The sequence below is a fragment of the Drosophila kikkawai genome, chromosome 2R (genome assembly GCF_030179895.1).
Source record: "Drosophila kikkawai strain 14028-0561.14 chromosome 2R, DkikHiC1v2, whole genome shotgun sequence".
Taxonomy (NCBI): Eukaryota; Metazoa; Arthropoda; class Insecta; order Diptera; family Drosophilidae; genus Drosophila; species Drosophila kikkawai.
Genome location: NC_091729.1, coordinates 17,976,425 through 18,002,966, shown reverse-complemented (window position 1 = coordinate 18,002,966; position 26,542 = coordinate 17,976,425). Strand labels below are relative to the sequence as shown.

Here is a 26,542-nt window from a genome sequence, read left to right as displayed (position 1 = left end):
TCGGCGGTGATGGGACTCCGACTGGCGGCAGGGGCTAAAAGCGGTTGGCAACCGACTCTCGGGCTCTGGCTGCTTGTAAGCTGTCAAACTCGGAAATTTGCAATGACAGCAAACATTGCCGGAGCGCAGATAAGCGGCGGCGAAATGAGCGCTGCACAAACTAAAAACTCATTGTCAGGCGCTGTCTGTTTGCCAGCCGACCGACCGACAGAACCGAGGCGAAGCAAACCGCTTTGGGGGTGCGTTGCTGCATAATAAACTCCAGGATGGGGATCCAGGCATACCGGGTTCCAGGGGGGGAAGGGCCCGGGCACACTGGCAATGGCACCGGCAACGGCAACAATAGGGCGCCAGCCGAGCTGCCGCTTTTCTGCTGCTGCTGCTTTGGCGGCAAGAGACTCCAAAGAAACAATAAACACACGAAAATAATGTAATGAGTTGCAGCGAATGGAGGACAAGTGCAGCGTAGCTCCCTCTATGGGGTCACAGTGGTTGTCGGAAGGAGAAAAATCTTTTAAAATATTAGAAAAACAGCTAGAATAGTATTAATTATAAAACAAGAATCGCTTTTCAAAGAAAATATGAGATTTTTAAAGTAATTCAAAGTTATTCATAAGTGAAGAAGTGTTTGGCAACTATTTATTTGTTCTTTTTTGTTAAATTATAAACTGTTTCTGGCATTATTTTATATTATTATTATTTTTAAACCCTTTTCCCACTGTTCCCGATGACACCGTAGCTTCTTCGGTCGAACTAAAGAGCATATTAAATTCATTTTTAAGCGAGTCCCGTGAGAAACTCATCGAGTGGGCGCGTCTCCAGTGGATCCTGGAGGGGACTCCTCCATAATTGATGTGCCATGCATTACTAGACAAAACTGGCTGCAGCTGCCCATTGGGGAGGAGGCGGAGGAGGAGGAGGAGTGACATCAAAAGGGTTTACTTCTTCTCCACCTCTCAGCCTGGTCAACTGCCGTGGCCACTGCCAATGCCCGCATCTCACTGGGCCTCTGATTAATTAAGAATTATTTTAATTAACGTAATAAATTTGCGGCCAGCAGGCAGGCAGCCAAATAACTCTTTCCTTTGTCCTGCATTTTTTTCGACATTTTTTTTTTGTTACTGGCTGATTTCTGATTTCTGGTTGCATGCGCTCGTCGAACGCAGCCCGAAAATGTGCGAAAATTTATGTTGCTTGCGATTTTGGCGACGACTTGTTTGCAACTTGTTGGCCGTGTCCGATGCAATGCGATGCGATGCGTGTTTGTCTGGCAAGTGGGTCACAGTCACAGTCAAAGTCAAAGCCAAAGACGGAGCCAGAGTCACAGCCAGATCCAGAGGAGAGTCACCGAGTGGCTGGCCCCTGCCGAATTTCAATTAAATGCACATAAATTAAAAATTAGTAATAACTCGGGGAACGCGGACCCCGAACAAAACGATGCCAAACACGCAAAGCTATAAAAAGGAGGAGCACACTGAGACAAAATGGGAAGATTTTAAGGCTGATACAGATGGTATTTACAGCTCTAACAAAGATAAGTTCAAAGTTATTACTACTACCTGAAGAAATCGTTGTGAATTATTACATATCTTAAGGAATAACATACACTTACTATACAGAATTGTTTATACCATTTCTTAAATTTCTTTCTGTGCAGCCGCAGCAGCTGTCGCCCGTATAGTTTGCGATGCGTTTACGGCCCAGGACGTGACCCATTCCCCGATTTCTGGCCCATACCCTGCTCCCTGCTCCCAATACCCCTTTAAGCCTGTCGTTAAAAATCTGTGGGCCAGCCAGGCAGTCTCCGGCAGCCTATTAATTAGCCAAACTCAACACCTGCTGTGCGGCAGGCAAATTAACCTGGCAGTTGGAGCGGCAGAGAGAGAGAGACCAAACCGAAGCCGGGATCCCAATTGGGCCAACTCCAACGGATCTCTGGGCCCGATTGGGCTGTGAATTGGAAAATAATTGTGCGACGGCCATTAAATTACAATGCCTGGATGGATGGCCAAAGCAGAGTTGCCCCGCCCCTCGTCCATTACCCATTACCCATTTCCCAATACGGCGGCGGCGGCGGCAGGTGGCAGAGCAGAGCAGGGGGACCCACGTTCAGGCAATTAAGACATTATAAATAAACAAAGAGCAAATAGTTATTAACTAATAACTGGCACGCGGCAGTTGGGCGACGTGTTGGCCGTAAAAGTTTTCCATTTTCCCGTTGACAGAGTTTGGGCCAATGAAATATTTATGCGCCTGCCACCTGTCAGGGGGTCAAGGGTCAAGGTTGTCACAGGCGACTCAATGAACTTGGTATAGCTGAAAGTAATTGGTCGACTGAGTGACTAATATACGGAAATAAATCAGACCGAATATAGACTGTGATTTGAAATGTTTCCCAAAGCGATTAGGCTTTTGTTAAGGGGACCTAAAAAGGGTATTAATAAAATATGAAATCTTTAATCTAATATTATAATAATGTGACTTGGTTGGAAGCGAAAAGCTGAAAGCGCACATTATGTTACAAATTATTAAGCTACCGTTTAATTCCAGATAATTGTCTGAACCCCCGCCCGATCTAATGGAAACGGTTCAGTGCCTTTCCCCCCACGTTAATTATGCCACCCTTGGAGGCCCGCCTTCGCTGATTCGCCATGCCTTTTGACACACACCTGTACGCATTCTCAGCCCCCCAATCCAGCGGGCTTAATGTTGTAACAGACAACCGCAGGACAACAATGGCACAACACCTTTGCCAGCATACACATACTCTCTCTACACACGTAACAACTTCCACACCATTTACAGTTCATTGAATTTGCCCGATAAATACGCATAATTTGTATACACATTTTATGCGAAACATAGAGAGAGGCCCAAGAGCCCGTGATTTGCTGCATTCTGCTCCACTGAGTTGGCAACGCTACTGACAGTCCTGCGATCAGGACCTCGCCGGCCGCCTGACACTGACACCCTTCGTGGCGGGACTATAATTACAATTTGAAATAAGCAGACAGCTAACCGAGAGGGAGCCTCTCCACGTCGCTGCCAACATCAAGCCGAGAAGGAACATCAAAAACTTTTGTACATTAAATCAAGCATCCTTCGCCATTTGTTGCTATTAACGTCAGCTACAGTGGGGCCTTGATAAGGGAAAAATACTAAAGGTAAAAATTATTTTCAATACTTTCATATCAGCGAATCTGTTTAAAAAATTGGTTAAAATATGAAAAGTGTACAGTTTGTTCTACACAACTCTTTGAATATGCGTAAAATATCATTGACAAATACATCGAGGTCCTCCTGTAACTCAATGCCTCTTGCTTTTCGCTCTCTTTGTGCCTTGCTGCTGATTTTCCGTTAATTTCCGCAGCGCGGCAATCGTTGACTTTTCAACGGGAGCATCAGACTCACGGGAGAGCCATTAGCAGGCGCCAAGGGGGTGGCTGAGTGGGTGGCTTATGTAACGGCTCACATGCTAATTCGCACACCCCCGCACACACACACACATGCTCAATGGGGAGTTCGAGAGGTTGGCCCCATTTTTATCCCTCTGTCGAAGTCGTTGATTTTTCGCATTTCAGCCTTTTACACGCTTTTCTCCTCCCTGGATTTCCCCCAGCGAGTGAGTAATTTTTGTTTACACTTTTGTAAATAAAGATTTATGTCGCACGGGGCACGTGGCACCTTGTCGATAATAAACCGAGAGCAGTTTATTTACGCAAATTGATTAGTTCGATTATGTTCGACAACGGTTCGCAGATAGAAATGGCTTATACAACAGGCACACAGAAAGACATTAAAAAAGCACTGCCAGAGGAGGCGATAACAGCGAATTAACTCAGGAGGCGGAGCTTACTGATAAGTTTGGCAAAAAAAACTGAAGCAAGCCTTGGTGCTTTAAGGAAATTTTTATGAATGCTCTCAGCCTATGAAAGTCACCATTTCTTTAATATTAATGGCACTTATATGCATATTTCGTAGATATAAATTATTTTAAAGTACCAAAGATAAGAAAACGAGCTCTGAAGAGGTGGAGAAATGGCTCCACATGGGGGTTTCATATTTTAATGGGCTACATAAATCCACAAAAGGGTTGTGTCTGAACCATATCTACATATTTTGACTTATTAAAAGCAATGTTCTCCCTTTAATATTGACTTGAAAATAGAGCAAAGAACTTTCCCTTAATTAGTCAAACTATCCTCTGAATCAAATCCCATTCAGTTTCTCTAGATGCCATTTCGGATCCGGTTACGCATCGAGCCCTTCGCCATGGCCTCGTCCGGATCATTAAAAGTTTTCGCTAAGCAAATGCAATACACAATTTTCCACGGCTTTGTTGCCGCTCCTCTGTGTCCTGCCACTTGGCAGGCGGCGAGTGGAGGGCGGAAAAAACTTTTCCACCAAGTACAACGAGCCCGGAGAGGTCTGACCGGGAGAGATGGCAAGCAGAGCAAGTGTAAAAGAAATAAACGGACTTAAAATAGGAAAAGTCAACATGAGCTGGGCCATTGCGTGTCCGGGGACAGGACGTTTGCCCAGGACTAACTTATTTTATGCCGGCGCAGGGCGTGGACGTTGATAGTGCGAGCGGGAGAGCGAGCGGGAAGGAGGCGGCCGGGCGTAAGACAGGGCAAACACAAAGATGAGATTTGTTCTTCTCCGGGGGCACAAAAGCGGAACGGCGCTCAAAATGACTGACACGGCTAGCTGGTCACATGGTCAAGAGCGTGAAGCGAGCCATGGCTATAAAGCACACACACACATGTACAGAGAAGGAGAGTTTGGTAGTGGAGAGAAATAGGGAAGGTGCACTGGAAAAAAATTGGTCAAGATATAAGATTGTTTTGTAAGATGATGATTTAATATAAAGTAAAGTAAAAATAAAACTCACCTCCTAGTTTCTCTCTCTGCATCCGCTCAGAACGAAATGAAATTCCGTAGAACATTTTGTATCTTGCTTAGTTGTTTTAAACTTTATTGTTTACGCTTGTGATCAGGACGATGGCTCCTCTTTCCTCTCCCGTGCATTTTTCTCCACTCCGGGTCCGGTCATTGTGTGGCTCTAAAACATAAACGGAAGCGATTTATGGTGCAAACACAATGAACGGGCCAGCAACAAACGTACAAGAAGAAGGCGACTCAAAACACAACCAGCACATACACACAGAAAACACACAACACAAAGGACACGGGACCCGGTCACATCAACAATTTGTGTAGTGTTGACCAGCAAAGTCCTGCATCCTCGTGGCAGCTCATAAAAAAAAGAAAAGTGGAAAAAACACACACACACACACAATGGCCAGGCCAACACAAACAAACGTTCGAGCCAACTCAAGTTGGCGTCTACGAATTCAGCTAAGCCAACAAAAGTTAAGCACAAAGCAGACGAACAATAAACTTTGGCGAAATAATAACAAATTAGAAAATGAGACGGGCTCTTAGGTGGAAGCTCTTAAAATTCTTTGCATTTTTTCTAGGGGCTAGAGATCAACACAGGAATTTATTAAGCAACAACTTCAATGCGATTTCCAAGGTTTAAAATAAATAAATAGAATTCTAGTATAGCTACGGTTATAATTAGGCATACTTTTAGCCTACATTTTCAAAATAAATGCTATTTTTAATTATTTACTTTTGTCTGTATAATTTTCTTTGCAAATTTATCAAAAAACCTAGCCAAAAATCTGCTGGAATTCCGCTGAAAATCCTCCAAAATCCCAACACCATTCGTTGGGGTCCCGGCTCCAATTCCTTTGTCTGCTGGCCGCAACTAAAGTGCTTGTCACTGGTCACGGCCGGAAGTATCTTTATTTCAGCTTTGTTTGCACTTGCTCACACTCACTCACACACACACACACACACACACACTCATACAAGCAAGAGCGGAAAGGAAGTCCAAGTGTTATTATCCTGCTTAGCCATAATACGTTGTTAAAATGTTGAGACTTTGTCATTTGCCGGGCCATCTTAAAAATCACAAGAAATTGAAAAATGCCTGCGAATCGAGGGGTGAGTTGTATATATATAAAAGAGAATATATATATGTATGAAAAGGGGGGAGGGAGGCACAAATAAATGCCAGGATACCGGCCAGGATTCCTGTGGGAATCGCTGACAGGCGCGTGGCCATTTTGTCCCGGCGCCTTCGAGGGGACTTTATTAAATTTTCAGCACAGGAAATGCTTTGAGTACTTTGCCACTGCCTTTGATTTTGATTTCGCCGCCATTTTTCGGCAGCCATTTGCCATTTCCGCTTTGCCTTTGTTCCATTTTGCATATTTTCTGCGTTAACCGCGAGCTGCCTGCCAGCCTGCAGGTGGAAAAGGTAACTGGGAGCCGCATAAACAATTAAGTTCATTAAATTTCAATTAATTCCATTAATTGAAGCAGAAATATGCGTTTCATTTGATTTGTTTTGATAGGCCATCAAGCACGCCGCATATTTTAGATGAATTTCCTTTCTTTTTGCCTTCCTCTGCACGCAGAAAAAAACATGATTCAAAGTTTAAATTTGCATTTACATTACTTTGTTTATCAAGGTAAGTTTTTCTGAAGTAACAAAATGAAACTTTTTTAGACATTTTTCCAGTGGGATGCTTTTACTTTCTAAACAACATTTTTCTTCAAGTGTTCGAGGTTACTTGCAATTAATTACGTCAGCGAAACCACAATTAAAATTAATTTGCCTGGCTAGCTGGCTGGCCGGCGAAGGAGAACAAAGCGGAAAGGAGCCGTGTAGTATCTGCCAGGAAGCTGGGAAAAGCTGGAAAAGTCCGAGTTCGGCATCCGCATCCGCATGTCTGGCAATAAAAATTCTCGGCGTAATTAAAATCAAAGGATTTCGCATTTAACAATTTATGTACGCTATAATTTTTGGGGCGGCAGTCGCGCTCGTAAATTTCCACCATCGCCGTTGCCGCCCCCTGTGCACCCGCCGTTGCTGAAAATCGCTTTATGGTCGTTAATTTGTTGGCCATGGCAACGGCAGGGGGGAAAGGGAGCTGTAGGTGTGTGTGTGTGTGTCCACTGTGTGTGCAAATGATTTGTTTCCTTGGCGCCTGTTTGAAAACAAAGGCTGGAGCTCCCGAATGACCAGACAACGAAAGCGATGGGACACTGGCCGAAATGCACGTGACTGCATGCCACACATGCCGCAAGGACATGTGTGCGGGATACCCTTTCGCCTCACAGCGGCCACTGCATTTCATCGCTAATTTAAGTTAATGGTCATTGTTGTAAATTACATTAATTTTAATGCGATTTCGCGCACACGCATGCACCGGAAGTGCTCCCAATATCCCCGCCCCTCGCCATCCAGCAACCGCCATTCGTCGTTCGCCTTTCGCCCCCCAAGGGAAAGGCTTTTAAGTGTGTGATTGTTTGGCCATTGCACTTTTATGTAATTACCGCACTAACAAATTACATCAAGTGTCACAAATGAATGCATTTATGATGTGCATTTTAAAATCCAGCAGCAGCAGCAGCAGCAGCCGAAAAGGATAGTTAGAGTGCCGGCATCCAGAGAGGATCCCGGAGCCGTAAAATCTCGCCAAGTGGCCCTGTTAAGTATGCTAAAGTGCACTTCCATCGCCGCTGGCGTGTAATTAAAATGCATTTTGCACGGCCAAGGGATTAAATCATTGGTGGAACGCATTACCATTATGGCACGCACTGTTTCTCCTCTTATCGATGCAGTCGAGATGGCACTAACCGTATTTTTAGGTAAAAGCAAAGAGAAAACTTCAGTGGAACGAAGAACAAAAATTGTAAAGTTACAAAGTTGGGAAAGTAACAATTAAATTTCAATGAAATTATCTTAAAATATAACCCATATCAAGGTGTAGTTTTTATTTTATTTCACACAAAGTAACAGGGTTTATTTTATGTAAAGTAACTTAGTAAAAGCCACTGGGCCTTGGCATTTGAACTGGATACTTTGTTGCCTCTGTGACCATGTTAGTCCATTTTTTTATTGCGACAGAGGTGGGGCCTCCTGTCACGAAAAAAGAGTGAACCGGTCCAGAATATTTGGCTGCATTTGCATAAAGTTGTGCTGCAGTGCCAAAGCAAAGGCGGCGCAGAAATGTCAGGTGCAAAATGGGCAGCAATGGCGCACGCGGCGTATACGCAATGCAGAGCGCACACTAACCAAAAAAAATTGTAGAAAAACCTTTTTTAAAAAATTATCTGTTTGGTAAAATGTAAAATACATTATTTCTGAAATTAAATTAATGTTTAAAATTATACTCTTATACAGTGTTTGCTATATTTATAAATTTATATAACCTTTCCCCCTTTTAGTAATTTAAAAAAATACTTTAAATGTTTTTATACCTCCTACAGAATAGTCACAAAATCCCATGTATAGTAGAAATAACTTCGTTAAGTGCAGCTACAGCAGCGAAAACAAGTCGGAGAGTAAACAAGGCTGTGAAGTTGCGCACTCGGGGCAGCAGAAGGCAGAATGTATGCATGCATATATAGAGTGGGGACTATCGGGCGGATCGGCAGTCGGAGGGTACCATAAACTGAACGACTGATTGAACAGCAAACAGCAGTCGGCCTCCTCCAGTAGCCCAGCCCCTGCTGCAGTTCTAGCTGCAGCGGCAGTGGCATGTAAAACACATGTTGCCCCTTATTTCTTTCGCCATCGGAACGGTCGAGAACGCACCAAGCCACCCCGGCCCGATATCGGTTAGTACCCCCTTGTGTCCAGGCGGAGCCAATTTTAAGCAAATATTATTGTTTGCATTTATGTTTGTGTCTGATATGGCACTGGCGATAATGCACTGCATGCGTATGCGGCTGGGGCCCCACAGCTCCCCCACAGGGGAAGTAACACTGTTTCACAAGGTAAGGGTTTTTATAATGGCCTTGAAATAATGGAACAATATACTGAAGAAATGAAAGCATATATAATATTACTCAAAATATAGCTGTTCTTAAGAAAATAAGTCCTAAAAAACAAATCTTTATTGACCCTTAAAATATATTTACAAACCGAAAATGCTGTAGCCAGGTGCTCGTTGGACTTCCGGATGCTGTTAGTCCTGCTGTCCTGTTGTCCCAGGTCCTGTTCTTATTATTGTTTCTGTTGCCGTGTTGTGTGACTTGAAGCGTGGCACGGAGCAGCATGTAAACACAACCCCAAATTAAAATATGTTTGCTTATGCAGTATGTAGAGCAAACTGAACGGCCAACTATGCTATAACCGATGCCCGGTGCTTCTGATCCTGCTCCTGCTGCTGCTGCTGCTCCTGCTTCGTCCTAGGCATAAATTAAAAGTTTGCAACATATTTACACCGGGCCAAAGTTTCGCCTCGGCAAAAGCTAATTATGCATAAAGCAGCGGCCCCGACAAGGGGTTTATTTACCTTCTGGTCTGTTGCTGGCCTGAAGCCCATGCCAAGCCCAGAGTCTTGGATCATGGGTCGTGGGTCGAGGGTCGCAAGTCGAATGTCGAGGGTTTCCGAAGCGGTATTATGACAGCTGCCCAGCTGACTGACAGGCTGTGGTGAGAGCGGCTGTCGGCGGCGGAAATTAAACGCCTCGATTTGCGTGCCCGTCACGCGTAAATCAGGTAAAGGCAACACACTTGGCCGCCGAGGCCGCTGGCCACCAAAATTGATTAGAGCCCTCAAAGGCGATGCCAGGGGAGGGTGAAAAATACCTGCTCTAGCCTGAAACTGTAAAGTTTAAAGTACACAATAAAAACTATATAATTTTGTATGCAATGCAAGTGTTAAAAATATAATACTAAATGTAGTAATTAAAATAAAATCCAAGCATTTGTTTAGTAGCTATCAAAAACTGTATAGATTTTCCTACAAATGACTTAAGTGAGCAACTAGCTGCGATCGTTACAGGAAGGAAAACCAGGGGGAGGGGCCTTCCCATTCTACCATTAATCTGGCAAGTGTTGTCAGGCCGCTCATCATCATTCTCACCAGCTTCTGGATCCTAATCAAAGCCACTAAAACACTAGATCCCGAAATGGGCAAGCCGGGCAGGCAGATGATCACAAGGAAACAGAGATCTCGGTGAGCTCTGATTTATGTGACACACATTAGGACGTCCGTCCAGTGCAAATTGAAAGGGGCCCGGCTTGGCCGCAACATATCGCCGCGCTTTATTATCCTTCGAAATTAACAATTTCAGCAAAAGCCCGCAGCGGCAGCCGCATTCCACGTTAATGCACTTCAGGGCCTTCGGCCATGGGAAATTACTCAAAAATAAAAAAAAAAGGTAAAAACAACGGAATACAAATTGCAAACAGGGCGCGCATAAATTAATCGAAAGCTAGGCGAACGAAATTAAAACATTAATCTGCCGCCCGGCCGAGCTGCATAACAATTAATGCTGGCTTAAATTTATTAATTTATTTATAAAGCCAAAAAGGGCACCGGGAACGAGGTGCGAATCCCAGTCCAACTGCGAGTCCAACGAGTGACGGAATGAAAAAGCCAGGGACAACTCCGACTGGCCGACGGGTTGAGGTTGAGGATGAGGATGAGGCAGCGTCTTTGCGCAGTTTTTAAAAATGTCAGTCCGCCCTCCAGGGACAGATTAGCGATTAATCTACGGGGCATGGTCACATGCACGCCCTTCGGACTCTAGCCGGGCTCCGGACTCCGACTCCTCCGGCGGGGACGAGGTAACGATTAAAAAATCTCCACATAAAAGACTGAGCACTTAATCAAAGCGGATTTAGAGAGGAATAGGGCCAGGGTAAAAAGCCAAGGCGACCGGGGCCAAAAGCGTTGATGCGGCTCTTTGTTTCTAGCTGCCTCTTCCCTCAGGAATGCTCTAGGATCCCGACTGGGGCATGAACGAATAATCAAACACTTTGCTCAAAATGAAGTTTAAGTCGTAGCCAAGAAAATGTATATACAAATACCAGACCCTAAGTACAAGTGGCATACTTCTATCGATTCGTTCTGAAGGTTTACAAGCTATCTACCTACAGGTGAACAGGTAGCTAATTGCAAAAAGACAGACCGGCAGATGCTCGATAAGCAAACAGGTAGGTTAAGGTGTGTTTCGCTCCAAGGGTGGCTTAGACATGTTTGCCACTTTTCCATATATAAAGTAAGGTCAGTATATTGATTTTTCTCAGTTGAAAACGAACAGTTGGCAGGTGTGAAGTGAGTAACTGCAGAAACCAACGGATTTTAGTGGAGGTGAGACATTTAATATATAACTTCAAAGGAAGTATTACTAGTAATTATCTAAATTATAATTAAAATAATTTTATAAAGCATCAGTTAGTCGACTTTTTCCACTTTGTAATCGCCTTAGTTGGACTTTAACTACATATTACAAGCATTTTTATTTCGCTAAGCGCTGCTCATAGTTTTTGGTGCGCTTTTTCATCCCGCTGCTCGCAGCTTCCAGGGATTTCACCAGTCCTCTTATGCCCTGCCTCGGCCGAGAGTAACCTCGTAAAAGACCTTAAATAGTGGCAAAGACATCTCGCAGACTGGGCCCGCTGCATTTGTCAATTTACTACGAGCTGAAAGGGGCGTGGCCGCGCATAAAGATGATATATGTGAGCGCTGAGTTAGCAATTTTCGTATGAATTGGCAGAGTTGCAGTTGCCGCTGCCGCTGCTGTTCGCTTTATGAATTTCTTTATGGCCAACCTATAAAATATTTTGATTGCGACGAGGAGGACAAGGAGGTGGCGGTGGAAATTAAATGCTGCTCACTGCTTTGGCTGCCTGCTGCCTGATTTGCTCGCTAGCTCTCAAGTGGATTCCGGCCCAATCCGACGACCAGGGCCACTCGACCACTGTCCACTTCAGTCCCGGTCAGCAATTATGGAGGAAAAACCGCATAGAGCTCCAAAGCTGGCCGGGCCAAGTGCCGAATGCTCGGCAGCAGCAGCAGTAGCTGCAGAATTTTGGCATTTTCCCCTGTAATCCTTTTGTGTGCTAATTGGAGCGTTGCCCCGTTGCCATAAATACCCCGCACCGCACCAGTCCCGCAAATATCTGGCCTAAACAGTTCCAGCACACAGTTTGGCGGCCATTCAGGGCACTGAAATCGGCTTAGGCCACTTGTCAGGGCAGCAAATGTAAATATTAAGCGGGCTCTTTAATTGGATTTAGTTTTTGTGGTTGCACGCCAGTTCAGTGGAAAATGGGAGGATGAAAATATCGATATCAATATAGTTTGAGCGGCGAAATTCTATGGGAATATAGAATAAGAACATAAACGATTTGTTAACTCGTTGGAAAATAAACCTCTTGACTTTAAAGGCTTTAAATCACAAAGCAGTTAAGTATTTCGGGTTTTTTAGAAAAAATTATGACTCTTTAAAATCCTTCAATGATCATGAATGCTTTGAATGTTTTTTTTTTAGCTAATTGAATATTTTCACACATTAATTCACTATCAAGCTACAAAAATAAACCAAAACGAAAAAATATTTATAGCAAATGGTTAAAGGGGAATTAATCTTAATTACCACTAAATAAATCAACTTTGTTGTTGTTTTAGTATCGAGAAATATGTTTAAACAAATTATTATCAAGACGAATTATTATCATTTGGCAAACTCGTGGTCAACTGATGGACACTGCGTGATTATGTTTGGCTTTTATAAGTTTCCGATATCGACACGATTTTGATTTGGATATCAGCTAGAGATGTCGCCATTAATTAATAAACCACAAACACCTTTGCTTTATTTTCCAACACAGAAGCCGAGATATCAGCTTGAGATGTTTACCTAGACGATTATCTAAGCAGCATATAGGAAAGGGTTTATCTCAGGTGAGATAACATAAATAGACAGGCGTTATCTGCCTTTCAGTTCAGCGCCATTTGGCATTGTTTTTGCCACAGTCGCGGCGGCCGTCGATCGCCAGTTATCACCCAGAGACTAAAGTACATATTTCCTTATCGGCATCTCGGTTCTCCCAGCTTTCAGTTTTCAGTCGCGGAACGTCGCTCACATTGATTGCGGAGCTCCAAAACCCTTCGGACGTGGTTCGAGGGCGAGATTACGGATGGGGAACTAATCAGTGTTTACCGCTTGAATTACATAAATCAGACTGGCAACGGGACAAGCCCCCAATTTTAGTGAAACATCCGAATATTTTAGGAAATAAAGATGTTTAAAGCTTGGAAATAGTGATTGTGAGAGAAATTCAAATGCAAATCTAATGTTATTAAGAGATAAGTGAAAGTGAAACCAGAACGTAAAGTTAAATAGGTAAGACTTTGGTCTAAGATAAAATAATTAATCATTATAGGGAATAATTATATTAATTAAAGAACTTATAAATCAGAAATATGAAATATATGAGTTAAAGTTACACTTATACATGTTGTTGAAAAAGAGGATTTCAAGTTTGCTATGGTAAACCAAAAAGGATTAATCTGTCTTTGTAAAACATTTTCTTCTTATGGAAAAGTGTAAACATGTTTATAAATAGAACTTTTCCTTGAAGATTATTAGTATTTATTGAGGGTTGAATATTTAATTCTATGTCCATTTAACCCTTTAATTTCTTGGAAATGTATAATGATTTCAATAGCTTGTATGATTACGTTTGATTCCATGCCAAGTCTTATCAATACCAGGAAGCCTTATCAATGATTTGTATGCGAATAAGCTTAGCAAAACAAAGCAATTAAATTGCTTAAATAGGCTTTACAAATGTTGTCATCGCTAAACATAATATTTATTAAAAAACATATTTTATTTAAAATTATTTTTCGTTCACTAAGTGTTTAAAAACCGAAATTCAAGACTCAAATACTTTGAGAGTTGAGCAGCTAAAATCGGAATAATTGAATTTTGTTTGGTAATAGCATTAAAATAAATATTATGTATTATGCCAAAGCAATCATTGTATATTTTTATGCACCCGCATAGCTAAAATATATATATTTTAGCAATAACCAATTGAATGGCGATCTTGTGGCCAAACAAAGGCATTGCCGAAAGCACACACATTGTCCGTGATATTCAAACTCCCCCGTGGGCGCTCTTGCCAGATTTATCATGTGGCGATCGTATTATAACGCTGCCCCGAGAGCGTGTGTTTGCCATTGATTGGCCATCCAATTTGCATATATAATTTATTGGCAATTGTTGTGACATTTTGCCAGCCATTGACGATTGCGCAAAAGTACGAGTAAAATACCTGCGCCGCCAGACAGGTTGTCGCTGCCGTGGGAACTCGCCGCGGAATCTCGGAGCGCAAATCTCCCAGCCGCTCTCCTTACTCTCGAGCTATTCCAACTTTCACTCTGGCCCAGAGTGGTGCCTCCTTAATTAAGCCATCTTAATGGGTAACTGGGACTCGGGCCGCGCTATCTGCCAGCAGACAATGGCTTAATCTGCCGGCTAGATGGCAGCCAGCATTGCGGGCGCGGGCGCACCTACCTCCAATTAACCAGACAGCCGGCTTCATTTACCTACTTAAAGAGTTAAAGAGTAAGAGTTTTGGCCCCAGTCTCTTGGCCTTTTGCCGTACTCCCGTTTTCCAGCAAATCCCCAAATGCCATGGATCGCTGGTGCATCCGTCGCCAAGTGCTAATGCTCCTCAGTCCCCCAACCGAGTCTAAGTCCGACTCCAACTTCCATTGATCCAGCTCAAGGTGTCACGCTGCTTGGCTCTCTCTCTGTTCGGCCAAAAACTGGTTTTTGCTGATCGGTTTGGCTTGCAAATGAATTCGCTATCTCCGGTTACTCCGAGTTCCATATTTTCACGCCAGTCTGCACTGAGCCGCACCGCTCTCGATGTGTTCAACGGCAAATATTTGAGAAAGTCCACCCACAGGAATTTGTAGTAGACCTACACTCGAAGAAAATAATATAAAATTAAGTTCGATTACCATAATTAACTAAATAACTCTTGATTTTTAAAGCTTAACCATGGCCGATAAGATACTGAAGCCCGTGGAGAAGACTGCCGATCCGATCATCTCGCAGATCGGCGACTTCCGCCGCTACCACCTTTTCTTTTTCTTCCTCATCCTGCTGTGCAAATTCGGCTCTGGCTGGCACACTTTGGGACACATTTTCCTGGCCGCCCCCACACCTGAATCCTGCAAGACAGAAAATGTGACAGATGTGTGCTGCAAGGACTGCGAGGAGGTCGAGTTCGACACCAGTGTCTTTCAGTCGACCATAGCCACCGAATGGAATCTCATTTGCGCTCTCAAGCCACTGGTGAGCATGTCCCAGTCCATCGTCATGGCGGGCATTATGTTTGGGGGCATGACTTTTGGCATGTTGGGAGATCGGTGAGTATCGGAATAGTATAACTCAAAACTTAACATAACTCTTTTCAACTTCATTTGACAATTTCCACAGTTTTGGACGCCGACCAGCCTTTCTGACTTGCTGCTTCATGCAATTGATCACCGGTCTGATCGTCTGCGTGTCGCCCTACTTCTGGTTCTACTGCCTTTTCCGGTTCCTGGTGGCCTTCGCCACAGGCGGAACCATGACAATCAGGTGGGTGCAGCTTCAAAATCTCGAAAATTATGTGTACATCCTGTAATTTATGTAATTCCATCCACAGTTTCGTGCTGCTTATGGAGATCATAGGGCCCTCTAAGCGTGAGCTCATAGCCATTTTGTACCAGATACCATTCAACATCGGCCACGCCTCCCTGGCCGTGTTCGCGTACTTCATCCGTGATTGGCGCTGGTTCCAGTTCGCCATTACCATCTTCTCGGTCGTGTTCGTGGTCTACATCTGGCTAGTGCCGGAGTCGCCGCGCTGGCTCTTCTCCACGGGCCGGCTGGATAAGGCCATTAGGATCCTGGAGAAGATCGCAAAGTGCAACAAGGCGCCGACAGAGACTGTCCGGCCGGAAATCGAGGCAGCGTATGCGGTGAAGACTGCCCTCCAGCCGTTGAAAAAAGGCAATGTGCTGGACCTGTTCCGGACGCCATACCTCCGGCTGAAGACCATCTGCATGGCCACCAACTGGTTGGTGACGTGCATGGTCTACTACGGCACCGCCCAGTACGTGTCCCAGCTGGGCGGGGACATCTTCGTGAACAACCTGATCGCGGCCGTCGTGGGCATTCCGGGCACCTGCCTTTGCGTGGTGCTGACAAAGTATCTGGGCCGCAAGAAGACGCTCATCCTCTCGAACTTTCTGTGTGCGCTGGGCCTGTTCCTGCTGGCCTGCCTCTTTAACTTTGGCTCCGTGGCTCAGGTGGTCTGCGCCACCCTGGGACTCTTTGGGGCCTCGATATCCTTCCCCAATGTCTACCTCTACGGCGGCGAGCTCTTTCCCACTGTTGTCCGCTCCAACGGCATGGGACTCTGCTCGATGGTGGGCCGGGTTGGGTCCGTTATTGCCCCATATATATGCGACCTTAAAGTCTTCGGGGGTTGGATTGCCCCGGTCGTCTTTGGGATCTTCTGCGTACTGGCCATCATCTGCACCCTGTTTATTCCGGAGACGCGCGGCTTGCCCCTTCCGGAGAGTCTCGAAGACGGCGAGCAGTTTGGACGCAAGCAGAAAAAATAACTCTGCCAGGAGTTTTCCCCAAGTGTAGCTAAGCACAAAATTAAATAGTTTTTGGGCACAGACAGAGTTAGTGTCTGGGCCCCGCAATTATTAAATTTCGACTTAATTTGCGATTTGTGCGATGCGATATGTCAGTCAAACCGAACCAAGTGCCTTTCGTGCCGCAAACGAGAGGCGAAAATATTGAAAAATCTAGCGAATGCAAAAGGTAATTACCGCGCACTAACTTCCACTTCGTGATTATTAAAACTGGGTTAGCAGTCGTCTGAATCCGAATCCAGCTCTTTTTGGTAACTGGTAACCGGCGACTGTTAATGTCGAGGTGCAAACTCTCAGCCAAATGGCGAAAAATAGAAATAGCATTGGGAAACCGCCACGAAGCGACTGGGAATGGATGCTTGGCATGTGAACCCAAAACCCATCGATAGCACGTGAGAGAGCATTCAAATTATTCAAGGAGAATGTGGGTAACAACTAGCTTATAGCCTAAAGACCCAAATACAAAACATATGTTATTAGATTAATTCTTAGTTTTAGATTTTAGACTTAATTTTCTATTTTTATGAACTCATAGTCTGTATACCACTGAATAAACCCACTTGGAATCGATTACACACATCAGCGCGAATGACACTCACGGCAATTCCATTAGCGGAGACTATGGCAATTATCGGCAAGCATCTCATCGCACCATCTCCACATCCTCGAGATCCGATGACCTTGGCCAGGCAAAAACCGGCTGGGAGCAGCACTCAAGGTTAATATTCATTGTCAACATTGGGCACGCCTCATTTGTATGCGGCTCTGGGTCTTCATCGGCCCTTGTGTGAGCATATTCCCTAGGCTACAGAGGAAATAACAGGTGCATCCCTAATTTAATATTACCTAAAGTGCTAAGTATAGTTTTTGGTATAAATAAATTGATTGTCCCTTAAAAGAAAACTTACTACAACTATTAGTGTTAATAAAAAGGATATTTTTAGGATACTGTCACTTTTTGTCAATGAAATGTCAAGTCAAAGTCCCCTTGAATCAGATGACACAACTTCTTTTTTTCAGTGCAATCAGCCGTCAGTTGTCGGCACTTGGCCACATAAAGCCGAAGAGATGCACCTCCAGTTGCACTTGCAGGCAAGGATTCAGAGTGGAGCGAGTTTTTAGCGTCATCTCGGCACTGGCAGCTTGTCATGTCAGCGGTGCGCAGACTGTCAGAATTCGAGGGACTGTGGAGCGATGCCGACTGGCGGTGTCGCATACTTAATCAGTGGCGGCGCGTCTTAGTGATAATTACCAGGCATTTTTGCAGCCCGCTGATGCTGTGAGTTGTGGCCAAATGAATGGTCCGAGCGGCTCCACTGTAGTCACCCGATGATTATTCATTGTGTTGCCCCGACTGAGGTCCCACAGCGCTCCTCCTACACGTCCGTCCTGGACCGGGGGGCAATTTGTAGGTATTTCGGTGTAGCCATTAAGGAGCAACAGGCGACAAGCGGCGCTGAGAGGAATGCCATAAAAATTAATTGTTTCAGTAACAGAAAAAAACAAAGCAGAAAAGCACAGCGAAGGGAGAGCATATGGTGGAAATAAATAGCTTACAAAAAAGGGTGGATTTCTAGTAAGGAATATAAGTAACTTTAATTTTGGCTTAATATATTTAATATATTTAATAAAAAAATATAATATATGTATAAACACAAAGGTCACTCACGAGCGACATTCCTTGCTGTAACGAAAATGACTAATTTTAATGATCAACAAAGGCTTTGTGTCAGCGAAAAACCAGGACTATGGATTGCTATTTTACGCCATAAAAAAACCTGACACTTGAGCAGAGTTGTAAAGGCAAAAACTGCCACTCAAAGTGCACAACAAGCGGGCTTTTTTGGCCAACACATGGCAAATTTGCCGGGCCAAAACCGCAGACTGGCAGCAGCGGCAGCACGGAGACAAAACCCATTTAAGTTCAAAGCCAGCCAACCGCCAAGACGATCATTATCTGAGCCGCATATCTATTTGCGATTACCGAGGAGCTGGCTCTGGAGATGAGGCTGGGACGAGGCTCAGCTGAGGATGAGGCTGGAGCTGGATCTCAGGCTGAAGCAGAGTCGTGGGAGTTTTGGTGGCAACGTGGGCGCATAAAGCAGGCAAATGTCAAAATGACGCGCTTTGTTGTTTATCATATTTACCGCAAACGGGGCGAACTATAAGACGGGCCAAATTCAATTAGTATTCAAATGTGGACGCGCCGGCGAGCACGACGCCAAAACGAGTCATCATCATCATCTGCCAGCGGAGCGACACTTGGACTAGGTCTGGGCCTGGCTGGAGGAGCTTCTTTTGGGCCAGGCCACAAAGGAGCCGGCTCTCTCTCTTTCTCTCTGTCTTTACATGCTGAAAAATGCCTGGGCTTTTGCGGCTCACAGTTCGCCGTAATTTAGCGCACGCATTTTGCATTTTAAACGCGAGCTGCGAACGGCGACGACTTCTGATTAATTCCTCAGCTGGGCGCTACAAATTCGTTTGACTAATTGCGGCTGAGAGCTGGAATGGTAATGGGGAATGGACTGGCCTATCCAGGAGAGTGGCAAATGGTAATGGGAGTGAGAGTCCAGGGCCTGGGGATTCCGCGGAACACCTTATCGGCCGCAATTAAACGTGCTGTCGGCCAGTCCAACGATTTAATGTATGATTTCTTTCAAATCATATCTACGTGACTGTGGTGTAGCCTTATCAGCAGGGCCAGGATCCCAAGCTCAGGTTTTAGCTAGGCACTAAGGAAAAGTTTGAAATTTTTAAAACGGAATATTATATTTAATGTTTTTGTATTATTAAATCCTTTTTCTCAGTTTTCAGTGAAAGCTAACATCTTGTAATTACAATTTTCAAATATTTTGTTATTTTTTGAATCCGTTTTTAATTATTAATGACCCAAAATTTCGCTCGGTGCAGCTGCAAACTCATTAATGACAGAAACCCCGGTCGGCCGGCCTCTCAGATGATTCAATATGGCCGCTAGTTGCATATTAAGCAGCCGGGGCTCCGAGCTCGTCATCGAATATGGCCACATCTAGAGTCCAGAGCCCCATAGCTTTCTGTTATATAACCATAAAAAAACGGCCAACAAAAAACAACGACAAAAACGAAAGAAAGAAGAAACACAAAATGTGTCGTGGGCGCTATCAAGTGACAGCTCCGTGGATCCAAACAGTTGTAAAATTAACAACCGAGTTATGACAACTGCCAGCAATTAAAATTGACAATTGATATGACAGGCGGGTGGCCCCAGGCGGGGGTAAAAAATTGCCAATAAAAATGAATTCGTTGGGGAGCAGAGGATGAATGTCCTGGGAGTGGCTAGATTCTGATTTTGTAATAGGTATATTTTAAGCAAAAAGCTGGAAAAGAATTGTGAAAATATATACAATTCAGTATAAATATGTATAATTTAGAAATAACGTAGAACTAACAAAGTATGTATCAGTTCATTCTCTTTACAACCACCTCTCTCTGTAAAATACGTTTACAGCTCCATGGCTTTTAATTGCCGGGCCTGGCCAAAAGCAATTGCTGCAATTTAGCCAACAGCCAACAGATCGCGTACTGAGACAAGCGTTTTGGCTGCACAAATATGACAATTGGCGGCATTATTAAATGGGCTACGTGCGCTAAATCTGCCGACGTCAGCGAGGAGCCTCCAAAAAGGGCACAATGAGACAGGGCCTGGCCAAAACAGGTTGGTTGGTCGTGGAGAGAGGAGCGAATAAAGGGGGATTTCCCGCTGATAGCACACTCAATTTGCATTCGAGTGGGACCGAAATCTAGTGGAATGACTGCCAGCCAATTACTTTTTATAACTTTCTAGCTCTGGCACTTCAATCTCGGCCAGTAATTAGTTGGCCAAAGAGTTGACAGGTGGCCGGGGCCATGGCCAGGTGCGTGGGCGACAAAGGCAACCGCACACACATTAACATAATGTTATGAGAGGGCTTTAATTAAAAAACCCAAAGCACATCCCTATTATTTCCTTTTTTTTTCGTTTCTTCCCCCTCGACAAAGTCGTTGGCCATTCCATGTGTGTGTGCACTCCTTGGAGCATTTAAGGCCGGCCATCCGGCACAGACAATTAAAAACCCTCTGCAGCTCTGCCATTTGCCATTTTATAAGCACAGATTACAGCTTTACGTATACGTAACGCACAAGGATGGGTTGTCAAGGGGCTAGAAGCATGGGTTTGGTTATGGAGACATCCAGGCAGGACACACAACGTGCACCGATAAGCGGGAGGCTCTAAGTGGACGCCAAACTGCTCTCCGAATACCAGTGATGTCTACTTGAATGTATAAAAAACTAGTTGGGTTATATTATATATTTATTCAAATTATTTTCAAGTAGTCAAAGTCAAGCATGTGTTTCTTATTATTTTTTCTGCATAAATAATATTAATATATCGACAAAAACTAGCCAGAATCACACCACTGACCGGCACGTCCCTCGTATCTGCAGAGTGTTGTGATTTTATGTTGGCCATAGTCCTCCTGAACGTCCTGTTCGCTACTCCCAGTTCCCACTTCCCACTTCCCTGCTCCTGCTCCTGCTCATTGTCTGCTTGTCTGCTTTAATGACATTGCACTGCACTTATTTCGTTTTTGGCTCTTTATACTCTTGATTTCTTCTCCTTTTTTTTCCACCGGACGGAGAGTTCCACCTTGTGCTCCAAGTTGATGGCCGGCTGTAAAACCTTATGATGGCTTAATTTTAGAGTTTTCAGATCGTTTTTGCATCCCTCCTACACATGACAATGTGATTTGGTCCGAAATCAGTTGCGAATTTGCATGGACGAGCTTCTAAATGAAGTCATTTCAATGCCAAGCCGAAAATGACAAAACTTGGGAGGGCCAAGGGAAAGCATAATGGGAAAAGTGGTTGTGGAAAAGCGTGGAAAGCGCATCAAGGAAGCTGTTCAATATGCAATGCACAGCTTATGAGGTGAATCGTCAAGATTATTATACGAAGCACAAGAGAAAAGTAGGGAACATAATTAGATTTTTTTGATAAACAACTCATAAGAACAATATTTAAAATATACTGCAATATATTTAGATCAAGAGGTTCTTATGGATTCAATGCGAAGTGAGTGTGAATGTACAATTAAATATAAATAACCGTTTTCAATATTCGTTCGCTTATCTAGGCAAACCATAACCTGGCCCTCGATTTGAATACCCAAATGAATTCGTAATCGAAATGGGACTGCTGCAGACTCATATAACTTCCAGCTGAGACCGGAATAGAACGAAACGTGTCCGAAATTGGGGTTGAAATCGAGTCGTTGTCATTTGCGGAGGCGCCTCCCCGTATAATTTGATACTTCATCAATTCGAAGGAAAACCATTTAATATGGAAATCACTCGGAAAAGGGGCAACGCGCCAGTCCGGCAATCAAAACGAGCGCGATATGCGATATGTGAATCGAGACTCACTTACGGAAATTGCCAAGCAAAATCCGCGGCTGCGAGACAATTGCGAGATGAAAAGGAAATTTGCATGTGACGAAAATGTATAACGGAGCAGACATCGTGAAATCGCAAAATCGTAAAGTCTCAGAGCTACAAACTGGCGACAAATGAGCAAAGGAAGTGCATAAGCGGCAACCGGAAGCGGAAGAAGACGAATCGAGGGCTGTTAACGCATTTACAAGCCTCGGCGACGACAATGAAATATCGCCAAAGATTATCAACGGAACTCCGGACTCCGGACTCCAACTCCGTCGCATTTACTTTGCATAATAAGCCGGATTATGGCGGCCCTCGAGCGCCGCGAAGGCGGAGTAAGAGCCCGATGACGTTGACAATTGATTGCTGGCCGTGGAAATGGCACGAAAAAATATTTGTCGGCTTTCATTAAGCGAGTGAAAAATTTGATTTAAACATTTCCCTGGCTTTTCTATCGCCCCACGGAGTGTGAGTTCATCATTAGTAGGGGCAGAATTGGCCGGGATTTATTTGGTGACTCCCTCGTATTGCGCCGACTTGAGGTAATGTTTTTATGTCAGAAATCACTTAGACCTTTGGTCAGCGGAAGTGGCCATAAAATGGCCATGGCGCATCCACATCCGCATCTCCGGCCATAAATTCGACTGTGAAATTGAAACTTAAAATGCGTAAAGTATACGCCCCATGTCCGTGGAGCAGTCTCAATTTTTATGTGTATTTTATATGCCTACTGTAAATTGCCGGCCATCTTGCAGGACTTGCTTCCTTCCCTCTTCGGCCGCTTTCTTTTTCGGCCACTTTGGTGTCTATTCAGGACTCTCCGAAAATTCCACGTTCACGTTCGCAATCGTCATAAATCTTATGGCCACATCTTGAATTTATGTGCCTCATGCCCCGCAAATCTCCACTCCGACCTCCAGTTCCATTTCCCCGCATTTTGTGGCCGTGTTCTGTGGCTTAGATTAGTAAGTCTGGCATCTGGCGGCGATTTCGTATTGATTTTCGCAGCGCCACTTATTGAATTTGTTTGCCCTGCTGGCCAAAAGTTTTTTAATCAAAAGTCCCCGGGCTGGAATAGTTTGCTTAAAGTGTTTAGCCAAATGACAGAGAAAGGAGAGATGCCGAGGAGCGAGGAGAGCAGCTTGCACTTTGACTGGCAACAATCTGAAACGTTTCCATTTGGCCACAAGACACAAGACAAAGGCCGAGGAATAAAACCAGGCAGCCGGCAGAAGCATTTCCAGCTAAAATATTTACAGCAGAAATGTTTTGTGCAGATAGCAAACAAAGGGCTCCTCCCCGCCTGTTCCCTGGTTCGGGGGCAGATTTCATTACTGGCTGACCAGCATGCCGCTCTAAGACAATCAAAGGTGAGCTGGCAGCTCCGACGACAGTTAAGGGTTGCTCGGGTCGTGGCTGGGGTCGGGGCTCCTACTTGGGTCTTCTTTTATTTTCCGCCTCAAATCACACACTTGAAAAACTTTGTTCCTGTCGAAAATGGACACATTTCGAAATGCTTTTTAACACTTGATTGTTTTGTAAAAAATATTTGTTCTTCAAATTGGAAATATCAAATTATTAGATTTAGTTAGTCTAGTTGTAAATTATTTACTCTCCGTAATTATCAAGATAAATTCCTAAATCAAATTTCTATGCTTCAGGATTTTTCGAGTGCATCGATGTGGGACTGGAATCCGCAGATTTGCCGGCCAGAGAAGACGCGACTACCAGCAGACTTGCAGCCACCGCCATGAAAATTGGCGTCTGCCAAACATAAATAAAAAGGGGGAAAGGTAGACAAATCCGGAATAAATAACAGCGTTTGTCTGGCCCCGTCCTGCGGCGGTCTGCCGTGCGGATACGGATGCGGATCCCGGGTCCGGATCGAGTGTGGGGCTGTGCCACGTCAGCAAAGGGGCGTTATGGCAACCGACGGCGTCGAGACACCTGCCCATTGTGGCTCTTCCAGGCGCTTTGCCCCCGCGTTGCGTATACGCTCAGTTGCACCGCAAAATGAGCGAGAATCGCAGCGTCTATTTGCCATGGCAATGGCAATGGCACTGGCATTGCCAATGTGTCTTTTGTAGCGCTTTTAATAAAATATAACCATTTAATTGGTGTGGCAACCGTAGGCATCTCACGTTGTTCCTTGCCATCTACTTTAAGTTGTAATTTAAAGAAGCCAGGTATCTGTTTCTTGTGATGTTACCTCATAATTCCCAGAATTAATTACAAAATAAAACAATAATATCAACACCAAAAATAGGCTATAAAAACTGTCCACACAGTTCCGTTATTTTAACATTTTATAAGAATATTATATATAATCGAAAATATATAAAGTAAAATAATTCCAGTGGAGAATAAATTCTAATGAATTTATAATTATGATTCATATTAACGTTGTATTACTGATCTTTGACTTCTTAATGTATATTTATATATAAGAGCGACTGTTCATTCAGTGTGATTGCCTCCCGATTATTTTCCGCAAGACAGTCTGAGTGTGGCATTTGGCAGAAGAACAATGGGACCTGGATTTCGCTTCTTGTTAATTGCGATCGTGTTGAGAGGCAGCTTTGCCAGTTCAAAGTGCCCTACATATACAAGTGACCAGGATAACCTTATTTATAAGGTGGGAACAATTGTCACCGATTACGATACCCAGTATTGTAAAGACGGTTACTGGCCCAAAATGCTCGAGAAGCTATATAATAAATATCAAGTGCTTGCTAAAAAATCTATGCAACAGGATAAAGTCATAGGAAAGTTCAAGTCTCATAGAGAGAAAGACAAGGAGTTGATTAAACTAAATACTCAAAAAATTAAATATCTCCAAGCTGAGATCCAAAGGCTCAGAGCTGCTATTCCAAACACAGTGCTTCCAAATAAAGACTTGACACCGAACCAAAGTAAAGGGATTATTTCCAACCTGAGAGTTCAACTGGAGTCCTGTAACAGCACATATTACGAAAATTATGAGCTCAAGAAACAACTACAGTCCAAAACTGAAGAGGTTCAAGACTTTCAAGAAATCTGGAAGCAACCTACTAAGGAAAAAATTAATCCCCCATCTTATCTCATGGAGGTTTCCAAGACATCAAGCTGTAGCAACTTCACAAACACCACTGGCATCCGACCATTTGAGTTCACCTGGCAGGGCAAGGATAGAGCATTCTGCGATAGACAGCTGAAGGGCCCCGGCTGGATGGTTATCCAGAGACGAACAGATGGTAATACCGACTTCTACCTCAACTGGTCGGACTACCGCAATGGATTCGGTGACTTGGCTGGCGAATACTTCATTGGCCTGGAGAATCTCCATCAACTCACCAGCAAGTTAGCGCCATGCGAACTACTCATTCAGCTGAAGGACTTCGAGGGCGAGACGCGATTCGCCCGCTACGACAACTTCGAGGTCGGCGATGAGAAGTCGTCCTATCAGCTAAAGTCACTGGGACAATATTCCGGAGATGCCGGGAATGCCTTGTCCTATAATCTTCGCTCAAAATTCTCGACCTTCGATCGAGATAGCCCAGACGAGTGTGCACAAAAAACTGAGGGAGCTTGGTGGTACAGCGAAATGTGCGGCTTCAGGTGAGATTATACCCTCAAATTATTATCAAGAGTTTTATATTTATATATATTATATTTAGCAATCTTAATGGCAAGTATCCAACTTTGGCAAATCTGGACTTTGAAAACATTGGCACAGGCATCTTTTGGCACGACGTAGAGTGGCATGAATTTGACTATTCCATGCAAAGTGTTCAGATGATGATACGCTCAAAAGAAAATTAAAGTAATAATGTATCCGTTGACTTGTAATTAAATTTTAATAAATGTTTAAAATGTTATAAATATATTTTATGAATTATGATCTGTCGAGCTTTTAAGCTATGTGGCAATCTATATTATATATTAGATTATATCAGCTAGAAAAAGTCCCATTCACTCACATATATATTACTAATGTATATACATATATACTCCTAAATTATGATTATACGCATATGAGTCTAGTGTATACATACATATCAGCAATTTTAAAATGGAAATAAAACGAAAGTTCGCTCTGACTGCGACAAACTTGAAATAAATTAATCATTAGTACATCTTAATGAGATTTTCTTTAGAAATTTCATTTAAAACTAATGTCAAATAAAATGTTAAAAATATTTCAAGCTAACTCGACTTCCCTTTCGAGCTAACAAACATATTCTCCAAGTTGTAAAGGCAATTTCCATAACCTTTGCCTGCTGGAAAACACGCTCGCTAATTAATTCAAAGACAAGTGCAAAGATTCACACCGCCAGAACAAGGATGAGGATGCGAGTGGGTCTGAGAACGATTCCTAAATGGTTGCAATCAATTAAGAGCCAACAAAGTCAACCGTCGCCGTATCGATGTCAAGCCAGCAAGCAGCTGCTGCGATGTCTCGGCTTTCAGCTTTCAGCTCTCGGCTTTCCCCCATTTCCCCCCGGCTTTCCCTGACGCCGGCAAATTAATGAACAACGCAGCCAATTGAGGGAAATGGGG

General features: G+C 43.9%; 2 protein-coding genes across 4 annotated transcripts; both read left to right on the top strand.

Annotated features, from left to right (window-relative positions):
* The first annotated feature begins 11,033 nt into the window (after window positions 1–11,033).
* Window positions 11,034–17,504, top strand: LOC108082221 (organic cation transporter protein). 3 transcript variants are annotated; one of them, XM_017177555.3, is made up of 4 exons: window positions 11,034–11,186; window positions 14,889–15,266; window positions 15,337–15,480; window positions 15,548–17,504. In XM_017177555.3, exons 2-4 carry the CDS (start codon window positions 14,896–14,898, stop codon window positions 16,509–16,511), a joined length of 1,479 nt encoding a protein of 492 aa, XP_017033044.1. In that variant the 5' UTR covers window positions 11,034–11,186; window positions 14,889–14,895; the 3' UTR covers window positions 16,512–17,504. The 3 variants fall into 3 exon arrangements, with proteins under 3 accessions (XP_017033044.1, XP_017033045.1, XP_070140282.1); XM_017177556.3 differs by lacking the exon at window positions 11,034–11,186 and adding an exon at window positions 12,947–13,224; XM_070284181.1 differs by lacking the exon at window positions 11,034–11,186 and adding an exon at window positions 13,712–13,819.
* A 7,043-nt stretch (window positions 17,505–24,547) lies between these two features.
* Window positions 24,548–25,804, top strand: LOC108082094 (microfibril-associated glycoprotein 4-like). The gene is made up of 2 exons (XM_017177390.2): window positions 24,548–25,600; window positions 25,660–25,804. The coding sequence occupies exons 1-2, from the start codon at window positions 24,699–24,701 to the stop codon at window positions 25,802–25,804; spliced, it is 1,047 nt and encodes a 348-aa protein (XP_017032879.2). The 5' UTR covers window positions 24,548–24,698.
* Window positions 25,805–26,542: the final 738 nt, after the last annotated feature.

Bases quoted from the DNA above. Each gene is read 5' to 3' on its own strand.
- LOC108082221 (XM_017177555.3), top strand. From the start codon at position 14,896: ATGGCCGATAAGATACTGAAGCCCGTGGAGAAGACTGCCGATCCGATC. The intron at 15,267-15,336 runs GTGAGTATCGGA...CAATTTCCACAG, and splicing joins TTTGGCATGTTGGGAGATCG to TTTTGGACGCCGACCAGCCT. The intron at 15,481-15,547 runs GTGGGTGCAGCT...TTCCATCCACAG, and splicing joins GGCGGAACCATGACAATCAG to TTTCGTGCTGCTTATGGAGA.
- LOC108082094 (XM_017177390.2), top strand. From the start codon at position 24,699: ATGCTCGAGAAGCTATATAATAAATATCAAGTGCTTGCTAAAAAATCT. The intron at 25,601-25,659 runs GTGAGATTATAC...TATTATATTTAG, and splicing joins AGCGAAATGTGCGGCTTCAG to CAATCTTAATGGCAAGTATC.